General features: G+C 37.6%; 1 protein-coding gene across 5 annotated transcripts in view; it reads right to left on the bottom strand.

The window, feature by feature from the left end:
• The window catches only part of ATP11A (ATPase phospholipid transporting 11A), a 238,865-nt gene that overhangs the window by 42,110 nt on the left and 176,863 nt on the right, over positions 1 to 19,892 (bottom strand). For all 5 annotated transcript variants that reach the window (XR_012469549.1, XR_012469550.1, XM_074192057.1 and 2 more), the window contains exons 18-20: positions 18,141 to 18,322; positions 15,059 to 15,310; positions 8,186 to 8,360 (exon numbers count right to left, since the gene is read on the bottom strand). Coding sequence is in view for 3 of the 5 variants with exons in the window: in XM_074192057.1 (XP_074048158.1) it covers positions 8,186 to 8,360; positions 15,059 to 15,310; positions 18,141 to 18,322 (609 nt within the window). In the remaining 2 variants the exon portion in view is untranslated. The remainder of the gene's footprint in view (positions 1 to 8,185; positions 8,361 to 15,058; positions 15,311 to 18,140; positions 18,323 to 19,892) is intronic.

Raw genomic sequence — 19,892 nt, 5'->3', positions numbered from 1 at the left:
CAAGAGCAAATGGATATGTCAAGGTACTTTTTAAAAGAATCTGAAACCAATTATAATGGTTGCAATGACAATAGATAAAATAACTTGTCTTGCTTCAATTCATTACATGATGGATTTTGCCCATGAGGAATAAGGCCATCCTTTGAAAAGGGAAAAAGAAATCTAAGGTAGTACTTTGAAACATGCTGGAGGAAACTTGTCAGAAAATTCTGAAGATGGAAAAATAACAAAATTGAAATCCATTTTTTATTTCATTCTTTGAATATGGGAAAATACAGGCAATATTAGCAACTTGCTATTCCAAGATGTTATGCAAAAATAAAAAACAGGATAAAAACTTTACTGAAAAAATTTTTATCTTTCAACTTCATCATTTGTTTAGAAAGCAAACTTGAGAAAAGGAATTATCTCCTTAGTATATTTCCTCTGATATTTCCATTGATATTCAATATGTTATGCTATGTATTTTGTGTTCTTCTCAAGTTGTAAAAGAATTCTGAGATTGTTTTAGAACTTAAAGGACATGGACTCAGTATATCTCAAGGAGGCATTAGCCCTAATGAGTATGTCAATCTGCCTGGAGAGAGCCTTTAACAGCAAGAAAAGTAAATGTCTATATCTAGAGTAGCCTAATACACTACAGGCACATGGATGCATGTATGTGCTGGAAGGAGCAAGGGGAAGAAAGCCAGATGAAGTTTTGGTGTGCCCAATATTCTATTGTGTGTCTTTCCTTTGTGTTCCTCTCTATGGGAGATATATAGGGACATCTCTGAGAAAACTGTGTGTCCTGGATTGTCCTACAAACTGAAGGAGCTCTCAGCCTTAGATAACAACATGGGACTGGGCAATGATATATTCCAGTGTCACAAGGTCAGTGAAAGCCACTTCTGCCCAGCAGTGCAGTACCAAAGAAAGGGAAATGGGGGGAATCTCAAGTTGGCAGATATAATGAGGATTCAGATTTCAGCTTAGCTTATGTACTAATTGTCCAACCTGAAGCAAATCACTTAATTACTCTGGCCTCACTTTTGCCATCTGTAAAATGAAGCTGTTGGACTGGAACACCTTTCAGGTCCCTTCCAATTTTACAAACATGTGTACTATCTTGGGTGAAGATGTGTTGGATCCTGGGAGACTCAAGCAGCCAGGGATCATGAGATCCAAGGGAAAAAACAACACACTGTAGAGTGAGGTCAAGCTTGGGGGGAAATAATTGAAATGACAAGAGTGGACTGTGAGGAATAAAGCTCAGGAAACAAGTGATGTCTTATTCAGGGGATATACACAACTTTTCAGAAATGGCTTCTTCAGCCATGGCTTCACTGGCACCTTAATCCACAACCTAGTGCTATATATTATTAGGGGACAGAGAGAAAGATTTGTCATCTTTCTTGGTCAGCTAGTCAGCTGTTTCAGACTTACTAATTCCATACTTTTCACCAAATCAGATGTCAGTAAATACTTTCTTAATAAAAGGTATACACTTAATTGAGAAATGTCCTTGTACGGTTTTTCCTTTAGTTCTTTCAAGCTGAGTTATCTGGTTTTATTTGGGTATCCTGAGAGTAAACAAGATGTAGCACCCATTTGATAAGCAGTTTCAAGACTGGATATAAGAAAATAAGCAAGATCACTGCTAATGCATATTAATTACTGGGTTCTGCTAGCCATGATTCATTCTGAAGTGATAAGAGACATTTAAGAATGGTCAAAATGAGAAAGCTCCAGGACTTGTTGGTCAAATACCCTTCTCCTGAAAATATAGCATTTGATAATTGTACTCATTTAGCTAAATTATCTCCTGGGAGAAACATTAATTTCAAAACTTATAGGAATGAGGATTGTAAATGAAGAGATAAAAAAGTCCTGGGCCCATCCTTCTGGAGGCTTTGGGTAAAGTGAAAAGGTGGGTCAGCTAGAAATGGCAAGTTTCTGCAGGAAGAAGGAGTTAAGTTCATCAAAGTCTATATTTTAGAAAGAAATGACAGTTCCTTTGGCACAGTACTGATGGAGTTATTTCTATTGAGACATAAGACAGCTCTACTGAAAGTAGGAAAGAACTAGGATTAGGTCAATAAGAAATGATGGAATCAGGACCTCTTAGGTCCTTTATTATCAGTGTTGGTAGATTTCTTTTATTCCCCTTGGATTATATGTGTCAGTGAGAATTTCTTATGTACTGGACCAGTTAGTAATCTGCTTGAGTTTCGAGGAATAAAAGGTCCAAAGACTTCTGGGTGATGATAATATTGTGTCATAAGGTAATCTATAGTTAGGCCCTGGATATGTCAAATGTCAGAGGCCACAGGACCCTTTATAGTAACCCCCTTAAAAGCATATGTGTGTGTGTGGGGGGGCGGCGGAGTCAAGATGGCCACAAGAATGGATTGTGTCTTAAGCACTCTCTCATAAAACTCATAAGCTAAGGACTCTACCTAAATTTTCGATACAGAACCCACAGAGGGACCCAGTGAGGCAGTTCTCCTACTCAAGGTAACCTGGAAAAAAGCAGAAAGGCTCTGCTCCCTGGGGTTGGAGGGGCGGCCTGCCAGAGGGGTGGCCCACCAGAGCGAAAGAACTTCAGCCTCCAGGAGGCAGCCCCAGGGAGCTGGGAGCCAGGCTCACAGCAGTGGGGGAGTTTCCTGAGCTATGCCCTGGGGAGCACCGGGCAAAAATTGGGGGAACAGCAGGGGACCTCTGCCAGAGCGAGCACGTGAACCTAGCCCTCAGGGTACACAGAGAGCAGCATGGCCACCACAGCCCAGATCCAGGAACAGAAGCAGTCAGAGCCTGTAAGCAGGATCCCCCAGGGCATGAGCCCATTGAACCTAGGGAGGGGAGTGAAAAGAGAGAGACTGTAGAGCTCTGCCCTTGGACTCTGGGGCTCTGACCACATTCAGATCCTGATCACAGTCTAGGCCCCCCATAGAACAGCAGGGCCCCCTCCACCTCAGCCCCGTGGTGGTGGGGGAGCATATGGTCATTCACAGGCCAGGAGGGAGGACAGAGCCTCACACACTGAGACCCTTGGGGGAGTGTCCCAAAAGCTCAGGAAGCACCCCAAAACCAGTCTCAGGCTGGGAAAATGAGCAAGCAGAGAAACAAGATGAACACCATTGAGAAATATTTTGCATATGAGCCCAAGAAGGATCAAAACACTCAGTCTGAAGATGAGGAAGCATAAGCTCCTGCATCTAAAGACTCCAAGAAAAACAGAAATTGGGCTCAGGCTATGACAGAGCTCAAAAAAGACTTTGAAAATCAAATGAGGGAGTTAGAAGAAAAACTGGGAAAAGAAAGGAGAGAGAGATGCAGGAAAAACATGAAAATGAAGTCAGCAGCCTAGTCAAGGAAAGCCAAAAAAATGCTGAAGAAAATAGCATGCTAAAAAACAGCTTAGGTCAAATGGATAAAATAGTTCAAAAAGTTAGTGAGGAGAATGCTTTGAAAAGTAAAATTGGCCAGATGGAAAAAGAGATAAGAAAACTCTCTGAGGAGAACAAATCTTTCAGACAAAGAATAGAACTCAGGGAGATTGATGAATTTACAAGAAACCAGGACTCAATACTTCAAAACCAAAAAAATGAAAAATTAGAAGAAAATGTGAAACATCTCATTGAAAAAACAACTGATATGGAAAACAGACTTAGGAAAGATAATTTAAAAATTATTGCAATACCTGAAAGTCATAAGCGGGAAAAGAGCCTTGAAATCATTTTCAAAGAATTACTACAGGAAAATTGCCCTGATATTCTAGAAGCAGACGGCAAAGTAGAAATGGAGAGAATCCACCGATCCCCCTGAGAAAGAGATGCCTAAAAACCAACCCCTAGGAATATTATAGCAAATTTCCAGAACTCTCCAGTCAAAGAGAAAATATTACAAGCAGCCAGAAGGATCACACAGGACTTAGCAGCATCTACATTGGAAGCTCATAGGGCTTGGAATTTAATATACTGGAAGGCAAAAGAGCTTGGAATGCAGCCAAGAATCAACTACCCAGCAAGGCTGAATGTCCTCTTCCAGGGAAAAAGATGGACTTTCAATGAACCAGGGGAATTTCAAATGTTCCTGTTGGAATGGCCAGAGCTGAACAGAAGGTTTGATCTTCAAATACAGGACTCAGATGAAGCATAGAGATTGGAGGAGAGGGGGAAAATATGAGGGACTTGATGAACTGCATGTATTCCTGCATAGAAAAATGACACTGATAATACTCATGTGAACCTTCTGAGTTAATAGAGCAAGTAGAGGGAGCTTTTATAGTTGAAGCACAGGAGAAAGCTGAATTTGAAGATAAAATATGGTGTAAAAATGGAGTCAATAAAAAAAAGGGAAATGTAATGGGAGAAAGAAAAAGGAGAAGGGGAATAGGCCAAGATATTTCATATAATAAGATTTTTCTTTATTACAATGAGCTATTGCAATGATATGGAAGGGGGGAGGGCAAGGGGGAATGAGGGAACCTTTGCTCTCATCAGAGGTGGCTAGGAGAGGAAACAGCATATATACTCAATGGGGTATAGACATCTGGAGTAAGAAGGAGAGGGGGGAGGACAGGGGGAAGGGGGATGATGTGAGTGATGGAGGAGAGGATGGACCATAGAGGGGGAGAGTGGTCAGATACAACACACTTTCTTTTTTACTTCTTGCAAGGGGCTGGGATTGGAAGGCCTGTCCGGGGCTCGGGGCCTCTTGGACCCAGAGCTGGGGATCTGTCTGCTGTTCCACTCAGCTACCCTACAGCTGAGTCAGAGTGAAAGGAGAGAGAAAATATAGTACATGGTAGTGGAGAAATACGAAATACGAAATACAAAAGCAGGGAGTTGCAATCAGCAATGGTGGAAAAATATGGAAGTAACTTGTGATGGACTTATCATAAAGAATGACAGAGTTGGTGTTGGAACAAAGACTCAAGCACATTTTTTATTATTATTATTTTGGGGGGGGTGCAGGGCAAATGGGGCTGGGTGGCCTGCCTGGGGCCACATAGCAGGGTGATTGTTGGGTGTCTGAGGCCAGATTTAGACCCGGGTGCTCCTGGCTCAAGGGCCAATGCTCTGTCCACCACCCAGCCACCCCTACTATTATTACTATTTTATTTTATTTTGGGTCTTTTTTTTGGTTTTTGCAGGGCAGTGGGTTTTGGGCGGCTTGCATGTCACACGGCTGGGTGATTGTTGGGTGTACGGGGCCAGATGTGGGCTCGGGTGCTCATGGCTCCAGGGCTGGTGCTCCATCCATTTCGCCACCTGGCCATACCTACAATTATTACTACTTTTTTTAATTTTAATTTTTTTCTCTCCCCCCTTTACTTTATTGCTCAAGTGAGTCTATATTTTTTGGAGGGAGGGGGTATTTCGTTTACTCTTAAACTAGAATATTCTATCAATGTATAAAAAAATTATTTGTACAAAATGAAAATGAATATTAAATAAAATAAATAAATAAAAAAGCATATGTGGACAAATACAAAATCTCTATTTGAAATAGTTTTTCATTGAAGTAAATGCTAAAACAATTTTAATGGCTAATCTCTAGTGAAATTAATCTCATTATCTAATCTTGACTTTAATATTATTAGAAAGACCAAGGGTATTAACTATGCCAAGTGACATGATTTTAAAAATAATTCTGTCTAAAACACTGTAAATACAAATAGTTATAAGTAGATTTTATAATTTTAGTTTGAAGGAAAAATTTTCATCTTTCTACCTTCAATTGCACTGTGTTAATTGATGTAGCTCAGGTTCATTGAGGTATTATTCTTAAATTTTGGTCCTTGTGTAATATGGCCACACAAAATTACTAATTAAATGACAACTTGATTTTTTATGGTTTCCTCCATCTATGCTTTATTGACTTTTTTCTTTATTGACTTTTTTTTAAGGTTTTTTTTTTGCAAGGCAAAAGGGGTTAAGTGGCTTGCCCAAGGCTACACAGCTAGGTAATTATTAAGTGTCTGAGACCGGATTTGAACCCAGGTACTCCTGACTCCAGGGCCAGTGCTTTATCCACTACGCCACCTAGCCGCCCCTCTTTATTGACTTTTAAAGGATCTTACTTATTTCTGAAAGAGTGTTTAATACTTCTAAAAAATGCCAGTAGTCTATGTAATTTCAATAAAAATCACTTGATTTTCTCACTAGTATCTCCCTTATTAAATTTAGTCTTTCTGTGGATGGGACCTTCAAGTTGCTTCTCATTTTCTGCTTAGATAGAGGTTTAAGACAAGGAAGTCAAGCTGACTGCTGGGGGACAGATAAGGAAAAATGAGTAATTCATGGTAAACTCTAATGTAAAAATGACTTATCATCTGAAAGTAGGATATATGAGAGGACTTTTTTCCTTTAAGTGGCACAAGTTGTGCCAGCAAGGAAAAAAAATGAGTTTTTATCAAATTTACATAAAGATAGATTAATGACATCCTTTAGAATCTGAGAAAAACAAATGGCTTTCATCTTTATATTACAACTTTTCTGAACTGTAATCTGGTCTATCCTTGTGAAAACAATCCAAATGCCCTGATCAGGTTCAAATGGTCATATCATTTCAATTTTTAGTGAAATCAGGTTATTGCGACATGATTCCCATTCAGTTAAGGTCTGAAGCATTGCTATGATAGCTAGCTACATGACAGATATATATCAACACCCTTGAGAGAATAGGAATTACATAGCATCACAAACTACAGAAATGGAAGAGGGCTTTTGGAAAAGAAATATAATGAAGATTGCATTTATATTTCCTTGCCATATTTTCTTTTTTTGAATTCCATGAAGAATTAACAAATATCTTAACAATGCCATCAGTTCTCATTAAAAAAAAAAACAGAACTGGTACAGAACTCCTTGAAAGAGCAAGAATAAAATAAATGTCATAGACATGTAGATAAAAATTTTCTCATGCAAAGAATAAAGTGTACTGAAAAGATGACAATTGTATATCTTCTCTCGTTAGGCATATTCCTTAGTAGGTAGAAGTCAATATTTCCCAATTACATATTTGTCTGGTTCTAAGTGCTTGACATCTCTGTTCCAGGTGCTGAGCTGCTTTGGGAGGGGCTGTTTCCTAACCCAGAATTCCTTACAGCAATGAAATCACAGGTCTAGTCACTAATTCTCACTATTTTGCTACCATTTCAACCAATCAATAAGTCTCTATTAACTATTTACTATAGGCATTTAGTGTGATAAGAGAAAAAAGACCAGTTCCTGTCCTCTGAGAGTTTATAATCTAAGCTTTTACATAAATTTAACTTGCTTTCTTCATAATCTTATGTTTGAAAGACTAGAAATTATATACTTCTTTCACAAATCTATGTAATTTTTAAAAATATATAACATAACTATGTACAAGAAGACCTTTTAACTTAAAACTTCTGTCTTCCTACCCCTTTCAGTTTTTATCAAGGACAACATCCGTTTTGGTCTTTACAGTTATATCTCACTGAGAGTTGACAGAATCTGTGCATGGACTGGGCAAAGGGAAGCAGGATGTGGAAGCTGCACTATTTATTTAAAATGGTTTATTCTTTTGTTTCAAAGTGTTACAAATGACCAGGCACCAAAAACTTAAATGTAGCAACAACAGAAATATTAAGTAACACATGTCCTTTCCAATACAAAGTGTATATGATTTTTTCAATTATGTGTTATTTATGATTATGCATAGGATTATTGTCCCTATTAGTATAGATAAGTAAACCCAACCTATTTTGTCTTTGAATTTAAATTGTTTTAAGATTTGTAAAGTAATTTATCCTGAAACTCACAGATGGAAGAGGCCTATTGCATACTGAGGCAGTAGTATTCTATTCACCCCATTCTCTCTGTACAGCATTTTCCTAGTTACTACAGAGTCAGGGGAAAAAACCCAGTTAATTAAACATGTTCGTTTACTGATTATACATTAAGTATATATGAATGAGACACAAATCACAAACAGAGGCACAGCAGGAGCTTTTTAAATGTCATTACCTAATTGCACTTATCAGCAACATTTTCATGCCTTCTGGTTTGAGTATGTAATTTTTTTGCTTTGATTTTTCATTTTATAAAGGGGCAGGGAGTGACAGATACTATAGTTGAAACTATTAAAGGCTGTCACAACCGAGTAATGACTTTCAATATTTACCTAAAGTGATCCCACTTGTCAAGTCATTCAGAAAAGATTCACTAACCTGTGCCTTCTGCAGAGGGGCCATCCGACAACAGAGCACAGCACTACAGTTCCTGCAGATTTCCAAGAAGAGTTCTCGGTAATTTCCAGAGCTCCCAGTTTGTCGGGGCTTCATTATTAGTGACAATGCAGCTCCATCAATAATCAAACCAAAATCTTGCATATCAGCTGAAAGTCTGTGGAATGCACAAAATAACAAATGTTAAATCTTCATCTTTTGAAAGGGACATGACATCTTTGGGAGTCTACATAAATGACAATACATCAATGGGCTTAAGCGAATAATTATTTCTTGGGTGTCCTCTCCAGTGTTTGATTCAACACCTTCAATGATTTATTTTTACTGCTTTTTAAACTTTGCTCCAGATTAATTTTTTTATGGCATTTAGAAAAACCATCAACGAAACTATTTCAAATAGTTTGATATCTAAGTTTTCAATAGTACACTTTTAAATTAAACATAAATGCTTGCAAATGTTATTGTATTAAAGTTTTTAGCGTTCCTTTCCCCCATCTTCCAGTCCAAGGCCTAATTCTCAGATCATCCTGTCTTTGGGGCACTTCCTGTTACTTAAATTGGTTAAAGCTTACCATTAATGAGATAACAAGAGTTCCAAATATTCCAAAACAACTGTGACCAAGAGAAAGAATGGATTGGGCTTTCACAAGCCCTATCACCTATCCTACTTTTGTACACTACACGTCATGTCACTCAAGTGTTTACCATGAATGACATGTTTTTTCCCTATCTGTCCTACAGCAAGGAGTTCAGACAACCTCATCTAGGCTTCTCTCTTAGCAGTAAAGCATCCCTTCCACAAATATAATAAAGGTAGATAGCACTGAAAAAACCAAAATGATTCCATTTTGTACCAACTACTGACAATTTGTAGTGATGTCTCTGTGTCTGGGTTAAATTCAGAAGTCCCTAAATTTAAATCAGTTTTTCTGTGAAATCAATGGTATGATCTTATCTCTACCCTATCCTTCAAGGAATCTGGTTTATTATTCATGTAATAGCAACTAACCTTGCAGGTAGACACAATCAATCACCCAACAAGATAGAAGAAGAGGTGGTTGCTAGTCCCACATACTAATTACCAATCAATTGTGCTATTTTCCTCATGCTCTTTTACTTTTGTCTGTAAAAATGATCTTTGAAACCTACATGGTAGGGAACTAAAGACCTCTTTTATTGGCAACAGCTAGTCTTACCCAATAAAATGAATGTACTCAGAACTTTACTTCAGTAGTTTAAATTCAATTGCAATACCAAAATGTCAGAACTGGAAGCTATGAGATCATCTATTTTAGTCCTTTTACTTTTCATATAAGGAAAAATTCCTTAAGAGATATTACTTTTCAGTATAAAGACAATTTAATTTCATAAGAGAAGTTAAATTGTCCAGACTTATGGCAGAGACTATTATTTCCCTTTCATTACTGCATTCTTAATTTTTGGCTGAGCTACTTGTGGGGAAAAGATGAGAAAACAAATAGCTCTATGGTGATATGGAAATATCAATATCTATCTCTTAGTGTTTCATGTTCTCATCAGGATATTTCTATCATCCCTACACAGTTGTCTCTGTCTCTCCTCTCACCACTGTCCTAGATCATCACTTTTTGGCTATTCTATTGTAACAACTTCCAAAGTAGTCTCCATGCTCCCCTTAGGCTCCCCTTTCTCCAATCCATTCTTCACAACAGCTACTAAAGTGACTTTCCTAAAGTACAGGTCTGTTCCTGCCCTCCTCCTACTCAATAAAGTTCATTGGCTCCCTATTACTGCTAGAATCAAATATAATTTATGATCCTCTATCTGGCTCCCATGTACCTTGCTAAGTTTATTGTAATAGATTCTTCTTTCCATTGCTCCACTGTTCAAGTCAAGCTGGCTGTTCCTCACACATGCCCCATGATCTTGCACTAGCTGTCCCTCATATACAGAAGGAATCCTCTTCCTCACATCAACCTCTCACAATCCCTTGTTTAATTAAAAATTCAGGTCATATTTATAAAACCCCTTTGGTATGAAGCATTTCCTAATTTTCCCAGCTGCTGATGTTTCTCCCTCAAAATGTACCTTATATTTATTTTGTATAGATTTGAACTTACATACACATAACATCCCCTGAAAGAATGGAGACTCCTAAAGGGTAAAGATTTATGTCATCTTTACCTCTGTACCCTCATCTAACAGAGTGACAGGCTCTTAGTAGGTCCTTATATTTGTTATCAGATCAATTCATTCTATTTCTAGGAGAACATTCAAGAAGACAAGAGTTCCAAATAAAGTTAAGAAGTTTCCTTGAGTCTGCAAATATTAGGGACTGTTGTGTGTGGGAGCACTGTAAATTATCTTCACCTGGTATCCTTGAGCACCAGAGCCTTGTTTTACTAAGTGCCACAGGAGTGGGAGTGGATTAAGGAACTGGGAAGGATATTTAAGCACCGGTATTTGGATTAATAAATGAAAAACTTGGGAGATTTTGGTGTACAAAAGGGAGAACTTGTCTTCCTTGTCTCCCACCCCTCCAATGCTTGGGGAAAGGATAAGGGAGTCCAGAAAGGGGATTCAACATATAGCATCTGAACAGGGAAAAGAAGGTGGAGTTATCTGAGTGAAATCTGGGATAAGGACCAGCAGATACAAGCAAGGAAAAATTCCAGGTGACATCTGAAAGACTTTGGAGAAGGTAACATGGTAACTTCGGAGAAGGTTACCATGGGGCTGATGTTAAGGAAGTTGGTACAAGGAGGTGTGGAGAAAAATGAAGGTAAAGAGAAAGTATATTAACATCCATGGCCTGAGGCAAAAGAAATGAAGAAATATTATCAAGAAAAACCTGGGATCAGCCCTACAGCACTTGGGGAAGAGACTTCAACAGGACAAAAGGCCATCAAAAAAGCAAAAGATCAGGGAGACAGTTTGATGGGTCTAGGAGCTGAGTTTCAGCAATATCCTATAACTGAGGAGCCAGATCCTTTTAATCCAGGGAACCTTAGGTGAAGACATAAGCCACTAGATATAAAAGCCGTTAGAGATTTAAAGAAGGCAATGGGGGAATGCAGGCCAAGATCACCTTTTGTCTGGCTACAATTGGATACTCTTGCATATTCCATATTAACACCTAATGATTGGAAGCAGATAGTTAGAGCATGTTTGTCACCCGGACAATCTGTTTTTTTGGATGACAGAGTTTAGAGAACAATGTAGACAGATGACTTGGAGGCATGTACAAGGTCCCAATGCCATCACATATTATGAACAATTAAGAGGCATAGGTCAATTTTTCAACAACGCAGACCAACTATATTATGGGTTACAGACATATTCTTTACCTGTGTAAAGAATGCTTGGGGACATATTCCAATACAAAATGATAAGAACCATTTGCACTGATCAGACAAAGAAATGATTGAGACTTTTGTAGATTTCTTTGCCTGGTTACAGGAGGCAGTGGGAAGAACTTTAGGAGATATAGCAGGAATAGATGTATTAATAAAACAATTAGCATGGGCTAATGAAAGTACTGATTATCAGAAAGAAAGGATTGACTTAAGAAGGGATGCCATCATTGAGGAAATGATTCAAAGATGTTGCAGAGTAGGGTCTCAAGTGTATCATACAGAATTAATGACAAAGGCATTTGCTAATATGCACATAAGAAATAAAAGAGAAATGGACTTGCTTTGTTTGTGGAAAACCTGGACATTTAAAGAAAGATTGTTGGTGTGCCCAAGGAGCTAAACCCAGAAAGGTCAGAGCACGTCATCCTAAAACTCTGTGCCCAAAGTGTAAAAAGGCAGGACATGGGGCATCAGAATGTAGACAAGGAAATTTAAATGGAGAAAGGGTCTTCTCCCAGGGACCCCTCAAAAACAATCATAGGGTATGACAGTTCAGGACCAGCAGGAGAATGGAATGGAAAAACCAGTATGCAGTTTTGGCAGCAAGCCACCCCATACCAAACTATTAATGGTCAAAAGTGCTGGGAAATTTAGGGTTCCTCCCCATGTTTCTACTGAAGTACCTATTCAACCTTTACGATTAATGGATGAGGAGTTTGCAATCATTTTGGCTCCACCAAATCCAAAGTATACTCATATTATCTTTAGTAAAGCACATGAATGAGGGAATTTTCTCTATTGCAATAATGAATGCTAATGACGATGATAGCTACATAAATGAGAATCAACACATAGCTCAATTATGTGTTTTCTCAAGATCTGATATAAATAGGAAGGCAAGTGAGCTAAAAAAGGGGCTGAAACAGAGAAACCACAATGAAATTATGTTTACAACTATGATTTCTTCAGACAAACCTCTTTTTGTTATACAAGTAGAAGGAATTGCTTTCCTAGGATTGATTGACACTGGGGCAGATTGGACTGTGTTCCCCATATAAAACTGGCCACAAGCTTGGCCTAAACAGGCTACCTATACTAATCTAGTGGGCATTGGGTTTGGACAGGAAACAGAAATTTCTTGTCAACCCTTGAAATGGAGAAAAGAAGATAAAGCAGGAACTGTCACTCCTTTCATAGTTGAATGACTCCCTACAATATTATGGGGAAGAGATATATTATGTCAATTAGGGGCAAAAATTAGCACAGATTCTTTGATTTGGGGCTGCTGTTGAGTTGGGAAGGATTAATGTACTGACTGTTAAATTGGAATGGAAGAATCTGCAACCTACATGGGTAGAACAATGGCCCCTTACAGAAGAAAAGATTTTTAGGTTTAAAAGATATATATTTTAAGGGGGGGTTGAGAGAAAACTGTAGATTTTATTCACAAACCTTGCAAGATAAGGTTACCTCACCTGGCATGAGGTACCTAAAAGATATAGTTAAGGAACAATTAGAACAAAGGCATGTTGAAAAAAGTCACAGCTGTGTTTGCTATAAAAAAATCAGGAAAATGGAGGATGTTAACAGATTTATGAAGGATCATTGAGGTCATGAAAGACATGGGTGCTTTACAACCAGGATTACCTTCCCCTAACATGACTCCCAAAGAGCAACCATTGTGGGTGATTGTTTCTATTCTATTCCCATTCACCCACAAGACTATGAGAAATTTGCCTTTTCCATCCCAACACAAATCTTGGAGCTCCTCATGATAAGTATCTTTGGAAGGTGTTGCCACAAGGAATGAAAAACAGTCCAACTATAATGTCAATATTTTGTATATGAAGCATTAAAGGGGGTTAAAAATAAATATAAATATGCATATTTTTTACATTATATGAATAACATCTTGACATCTCAAAAATAGCAAAGTATTGGAAGAAATGTTGTGAGAAACTATAGTTGATCTAGAGGGATATGGGTTAGTGATAGCTCCAGACAAAATACAAAAACCCCCTCTCTTTTTTCCAAATAAATTCCACCACTATAAAGATAAAGCTTCCTGTGTTGAATACAGACAAAAGGATATTAAATGATGTTCAGAAGTTGATAGGTGATGTACAGTGACCTCGAGTTGGGATTTCTAATGATCTTATGAAACCACTGTATGAAATGCTAAGAGGAAACAAGAATTTATTATCAAAGAGGGAATGGACTGCAGAGGCAAAGTCTAGCATTGAGAACATTATGCAATTGATTCATTATCAACACAGCATAAGAGTACATCATTTGCAGAACTTTGAAATAACTATTTTAGACATGGTAGAATGTCCTACTGGAATTATACATCAGAGGCAAGGCATTGTGGAATGGGTATATTTAAGTGTGCAAGCAAGACAAGTTGTGCCTTTGTACAGCAAGATCTCCATTTATTGAACCAAATACAGTGCTTAAATAAGCTTTCCAGTCCCTTAATCCACTCCCATGGCACTTAGTAAAACAAGGCTCTGATGCTCAAGGACACCAGGTAAAGATAATTTACAGTGGTCTCTGTCTCTCTCTCTGTCTCTCTCTATCTCTCTGTGTCTAGCAAATAAGGCTAGAAAATTAACTGTGCATATTTTAACTTAGGAGATACAGGCTCAGGGCTTTAGAGTTAGCATGGCCCAATGAAGAAAGGGAATTAGATCAATCTGTAGGGAAAGGAAAATTAAGCAGTTTTTCAGAAAAACATTAAGCAACAGAGCTGGAGAGAACAGGAATACCTCATCTTAGGGAAAAGAGAGTGGCATGCTGAGGAACCAAAGGTCAGACAGAGGAGCAACTACTGCAGTTCATGTATATGGCAGAGGAATAATATTTTGATCAGATCACAGGTCAAAAACCTGGGGGGGAGGGGCAAGGTCAGAAAGCAAAAGGGATCTAAGAGTTTAAAGAGAAAGCTCAGTCTAGTCCTGGGTCAGGTAGAAAAGACCTTGCCTACAGGTGGTGCTTAATACACATCAACTTCAGTAACAAAGAAGAGCAGTGATACCAAGGGTAAGGGCTACAGAGAGGACTTGAGTCAGCATGTGCGAGTCAGCATGTGCCCAGAGCTTGGATACTTGTTATGTGCCTCCCTTATATACAGTTTGTTGCCCATATCACAGTGATAATGATGCTAGAATCTGAACAGATTCTGAACACTGATCTGGAATGGGCATGTTAGGAGTAAGGCACAACTTCAAGAGAAAGCCAGCAAAAGGAGTTCATTTCTCAGTAGCCTCAGACAATTATCTAAGACAAAAACTCAATTGGGTTTGCAGCCTACTCGGGGCATTTTCAAAGAGGCATTTGTGATCTTCAGCACCACATCTCTTGTGTACAATGATACACACTCACAAGGTAGAGTTGGTAGTATTACACCACCATGCCAGATGACAGTTAATTGCAGGATCTGGCTCCGCTGCGGTGTTCTCACTCACATAATACACATTACACAACCCAGTTTTGATTGGGGAATGAAGGTATTACTTGCCCTGAGAAACTGTCCCTGGTCATGCTGCCACTGTAGCGCAGGACAGTTTTACTCAGTTCAAAGAGCACATCATGCAGACTCTGCTCCTCGATCTTCTTTGTGGTCAGCTCGAGCAGTTGCGTGTTTCTCCGGAAGAGCTTGCAGGCATAGCAAGTGGCTGCAGCCGTCTCCATCTTGTCTCCTGTAAGAACCCAAACTTTGATGCCTGCCTTCTGAAGTGCCTCAATGGTGTCAGCAGCTTTCTCCTGGAGGCTGGGGCAAAGGAAGTAAATGAAGAAGAAATATTGACAAAAGAGCAAACCACCACAAAAATACCAGTCTTGTGGAGATATTAAGGTAGTTAAAGACAATATGGAATATTTAAGCGAGCCAAAAGGAAGGAAAATTGTTTCTTTTTTTGGCTTCAACTTTTCCCAAGTATTAGGCTGTTACTTACTTTTATTTTGGGGGGGGGCCAAGGGGCACTCATTTCACAACACAATGAGTGCTCATCAACTCGTCTTACTGGGATCTCAGAGATGACGTCCTGAGCTTGGCCAAGGCTGAAACAAGATTACTTGCAGCCCTAAGCCTATAAGCATTTACGGAGAAAAAACAAGTCCTAACTTTCTTCAGTTTTTCAGTTCACTGTATATTTTCATTTTTTCTTCATTCCTTTTAAATGAATTTCAATCTCCTTTCATCTGCAACTAGAAACTAAAAAATGTGATTCAATAACGATTTTTTTTGTAAGGCAAATGGGGTTAAGTGGCTTGCCCAAGGCCACACAGCTAGGTAATTATTAAGTGTCTGAGACCGGATTTGAACCCAGGTACTCCTGACTCCAGGGCCGGTGCTTTATCCACTACGCCACCTAGCCGCCCCCTCAATAACGATTTTTTTTATAGTTTAACAAAGACTTGAAAATCTTGTGAGTTATATCACTTCTGTAACAGGTGAGCAGTTACTCTTGTAATTCATAAAAATTTGCAGTTTGTATTTGCAGAGATACTATTGATACTTGCAGTCTCCTGATTTAAAATTTGTTATTCAGACCATAAAAGTCATTGTCTACACATATGCACACACACACATATATATGTATGTATATGTTCCCATATAACACACATGTGTTTGTTTATATGGGGGGAAAATATATGCACATATATTTGTTACTGATTGTTTTCAACTGTGTCTATATAGTAGATGATAAAATAATATAAAAAATAAAATAAACACATAATTTTCTACCTCTATGTAAAGCATAAGCACAGGCAGGTCTGAGTGCCCCTTACACTTAAAACTGCACTAGGTCTTCTGGGACAATGTACTTTGTCCATGTGCAGGGGTGTGTGTGTGTGTGTGTACGTGTAGAGGTAGATCTATATTTCTCTACGTGTCTGTGTATTTGGATAGACCTATGATTTCAATGATATAGGCAACTCTTTATACCAATATAGAGTTGGAACTTATCAACTGCTAATAAGAGTCTCCAATGGTTGCCTGGAGTTCTGAGAAATAAATGACTTTGTGACCAGGGTCACAGGCTAGTGTTCTTGAAGTGGGATTTGAACCCAGATGTTTATGGATCCAAAGTCAGCCCTCTGTTTCCTACAATCTCATGTAATACACACACGCACAGATACACTCATCCATATATATATAATGAGTAAAGACTAAACAAATATTCACATTCAGAACTTAACAGAAAAAAAAAACCAAAAACTTGTACATCAGCACCTTGTTCAAAACTGTGTTAAATGGATGTGATGTAATATTATTATGTCATAAGAAATGATGAGCATGACATATTTACAGAAACTTGGTGATAAAGAGATAGCAGAACTAGGAGAACAATGCCCAGGAGAACTACAATGATGGGAAGAAAAGCAGTTTGGAAAGACCACAGAATTCTGGCCAATTCACAACTACTTTAAAGGGTTGATAATGAAGCAAATCCACCCACTTCCTTCTTTCTTTTTTTTTTGTTTTGTTTTGTTTACAAGGCAATAGGATTAAGTGACTTGCCTAAGATCACACAGCTAGGTAAAATTATTAAGTGTCTAAGGCCTGATTTGAACTCAAGTCCTCCTGATTGCAGGGCTGGTGCTCTATCCATTGCACCACTTAACTGCCCACCACCTACTTCTTTGTAGAGAGGTGTTCAGGTCTGTATTTTAATAGGTGGTTAACACCTAGACCAATTTTGTTTGACTTAAATAGGAAGGGTTTCTTTTATATTTTTTTAGAGGCTGAGTTGAAATGTGCCTGCCTCTCAAAAAGTATTGATAAAATATTAAAAAAAAATAAAACTCAGAAAGGCATTCAAACAGGATAACTGTACTATTATACTAAATTTACAATACTGAAAAATGACAAAACTGGACAACAATTTATGTTTTTGTATAGTATCTCACATAATAACATTTAAAAATGTTAAATGTTCATGTTTGTTGATGTTAAAAATAAAAAACTGAATTTTGTTAATATTTTGTAAATATTTAATATTTCTATTGTAAAAATATACTTTAAAAAAGATATCACACATTTTATTTTTGAGAATAAATATGAAAATGAGGTAGCTAGGTGGCACAGTGGATAGAGCTCCCAGGAATACTTGAATTCAAATCTAATCTCAGGAAACTGTGTGACCCTGGGCAAAAGATACTTAACCCTATTTGCCTCAGTTTCCTTATCTGTAAAATGAACTGGAGAAGAAAATGGAAATGATCTAAATGACTGAATAACAACAATAACAATAAAAGTGAGTTGCTGAAAACTATATAAAATATAAAATTCCAGGCATCTTTTCATTTTGTTTGGTTTAAACAAATGCCAAGGAGTTGTTTATTAAATTAATCTTTTGATTAATCTGTTTGAGTTTCTCTAAATTGGTTAATAGTGTAAGAGTGAAAGAATCTTATCTAATCCCATAGACTTTATCTGTGATATAAGGCACAAACTGTGTTTATGACAGTTAAAATTGCATTTTCTTTTTAGGGGAAAAGGATACAAACAAATGTATCCTTCAAGTAGTTTTTTGTTTTTGATCACTACAAGTTACCAAAAAAAAAAAAAAAGTAAAATGAATATGTTACTTAACCGGTCTTCAACAGCTGTAGCACCAAGCAGAATAAGGTCTGTCTCAATCTGCTCGTATGCCTCAGCCAATTTCTTTTCTCGTTCTTGAAGAGCCACTTTTGCTGTGTGTAGAAGTTCACAAATCTCATCATATTCTTCTTGGGTGAGTTTTTTATAGGCAACACACAGAGTTCGCAGACCTTCCTGAAATATACATTCAAAAACAAAATCAGAAAAACTATAAACTGAAAGTGTTACCTGTTTTAAAATTATTTTTCATCATCTCTCTTAATCCTCTTTTAGTATCTTCTTATTAATACAATTATACAATAAGGATGTTCTCGTGATCTGCAAAATCAAAAAAAATTGGGGGTCCTCCCTTCATACCAAAGAAATCTGAATTTTTTACCCCCTCTTGTGGGGCACTTAAAATACTTATATAAAATTTGGATTGATATTATACAATAGGATCTATTTTGAGCATTTCTGAATTTCTAAACTTTTTCTGCATTGCCTGCTGGCATGTTATTTGAGGTTTCCATAAAACTTCCCCAAAATTCTGATTTAATTTCTTACGTTGACCTGTGATTATATCAAATGGTGATAGGGAAAGTCATGATGCAGGCAAGATAACTTTATAATTAAAATGACTAAGAAAAAGAATAAAAATTAATGAAACTTCCTGTTCTAAAGGAGCTAACATATTCTGGAGTTGAGGAAGAAGAGCAGGCATCAATAGTTAAGGAAAATATGGGAATCATCCCCTACTCATGAAATAATTCTCTATGATGCAGAACAGTATTAATTCACACCAATTATAAATATGTAATGCAGAATTGTAAAGTTTGCAAAGTCGCTATAAAGGCCAAATAACTTGTTCACAAAGGTGGTTGGTGTTTATAAATAAATTGTGAGAAATGTATTGGAACACTCCCAGAGACTTTAGAAGAATGGTATAAAATGGAACCAAATCTTCTGGTCTCAAACCTAACCCTGTCTAAATTAGCACAAATTTCCTCCACAATAACCCCAGAAAGCAATTTTCTAGCTTAAATAACTCCAGAGAAGGAAAACTCACTAAATCTCCCAAGGCATACCATTAAATGTTTGCGTGGTTCTAATCAATAGAGAGTTTCTACTTATGTGGAATCAGAAGTTGCCTGCTTGAAATGTCTACTTTGTGGTCACAGTTCTTTTCTTTGGGGTGATTATTTAAATACTCATTTGGAGTCTAGTTCTGGGCACCTTATTTTAAATTGTCATGGCCAACATAAGCATATACTGAGGATGAAAATGGTGAAGTTTTGAGAGTCTACCCTATGAAGGATAGTTGAAAGAAATGGAAATATTAAGCCTAGAGAAGTAAATACTTAGGAAGACTATGAAAGCAAAATTTCCAATCCTTAAATAGTTTACACACACACATACATCTTAAGGATTAAACTCATTCTGCTCTTGACAGGGAGCAACCTGAATCAATGGGTAGAAGTCACTGGAAGAAAAATTTTGCCAATAGAAGAAAAAAAGTGCTTAGTTATTAAAATGCTCCTTAAATGGAATGAGTTACCTTGTGGGCAATGAGTTCTTGGCCTTTAGAGCATATGCTGAATGAGTGCCTATACAAGATGTTTTAAGTGCGAATCATAAGCAGTGGGATCTGGATGCTGGATGACATCTGGGGTAGATCCCCTCATGACTATCTTCCTAAATTTATGATCTGAAGACTATTTATGATACCCAGAAGTAATCTCTTCTTCAGAATAAACATTTTGAT

This window comes from Macrotis lagotis, chromosome 6 (assembly GCF_037893015.1).
Source record: "Macrotis lagotis isolate mMagLag1 chromosome 6, bilby.v1.9.chrom.fasta, whole genome shotgun sequence".
NCBI lineage: Eukaryota > Metazoa > Chordata > Mammalia > Peramelemorphia > Peramelidae > Macrotis > Macrotis lagotis.
The sequence above is the reverse complement of the archived record's forward strand: the minus strand, read 5'-3'. Positions and strand labels throughout refer to the sequence as shown.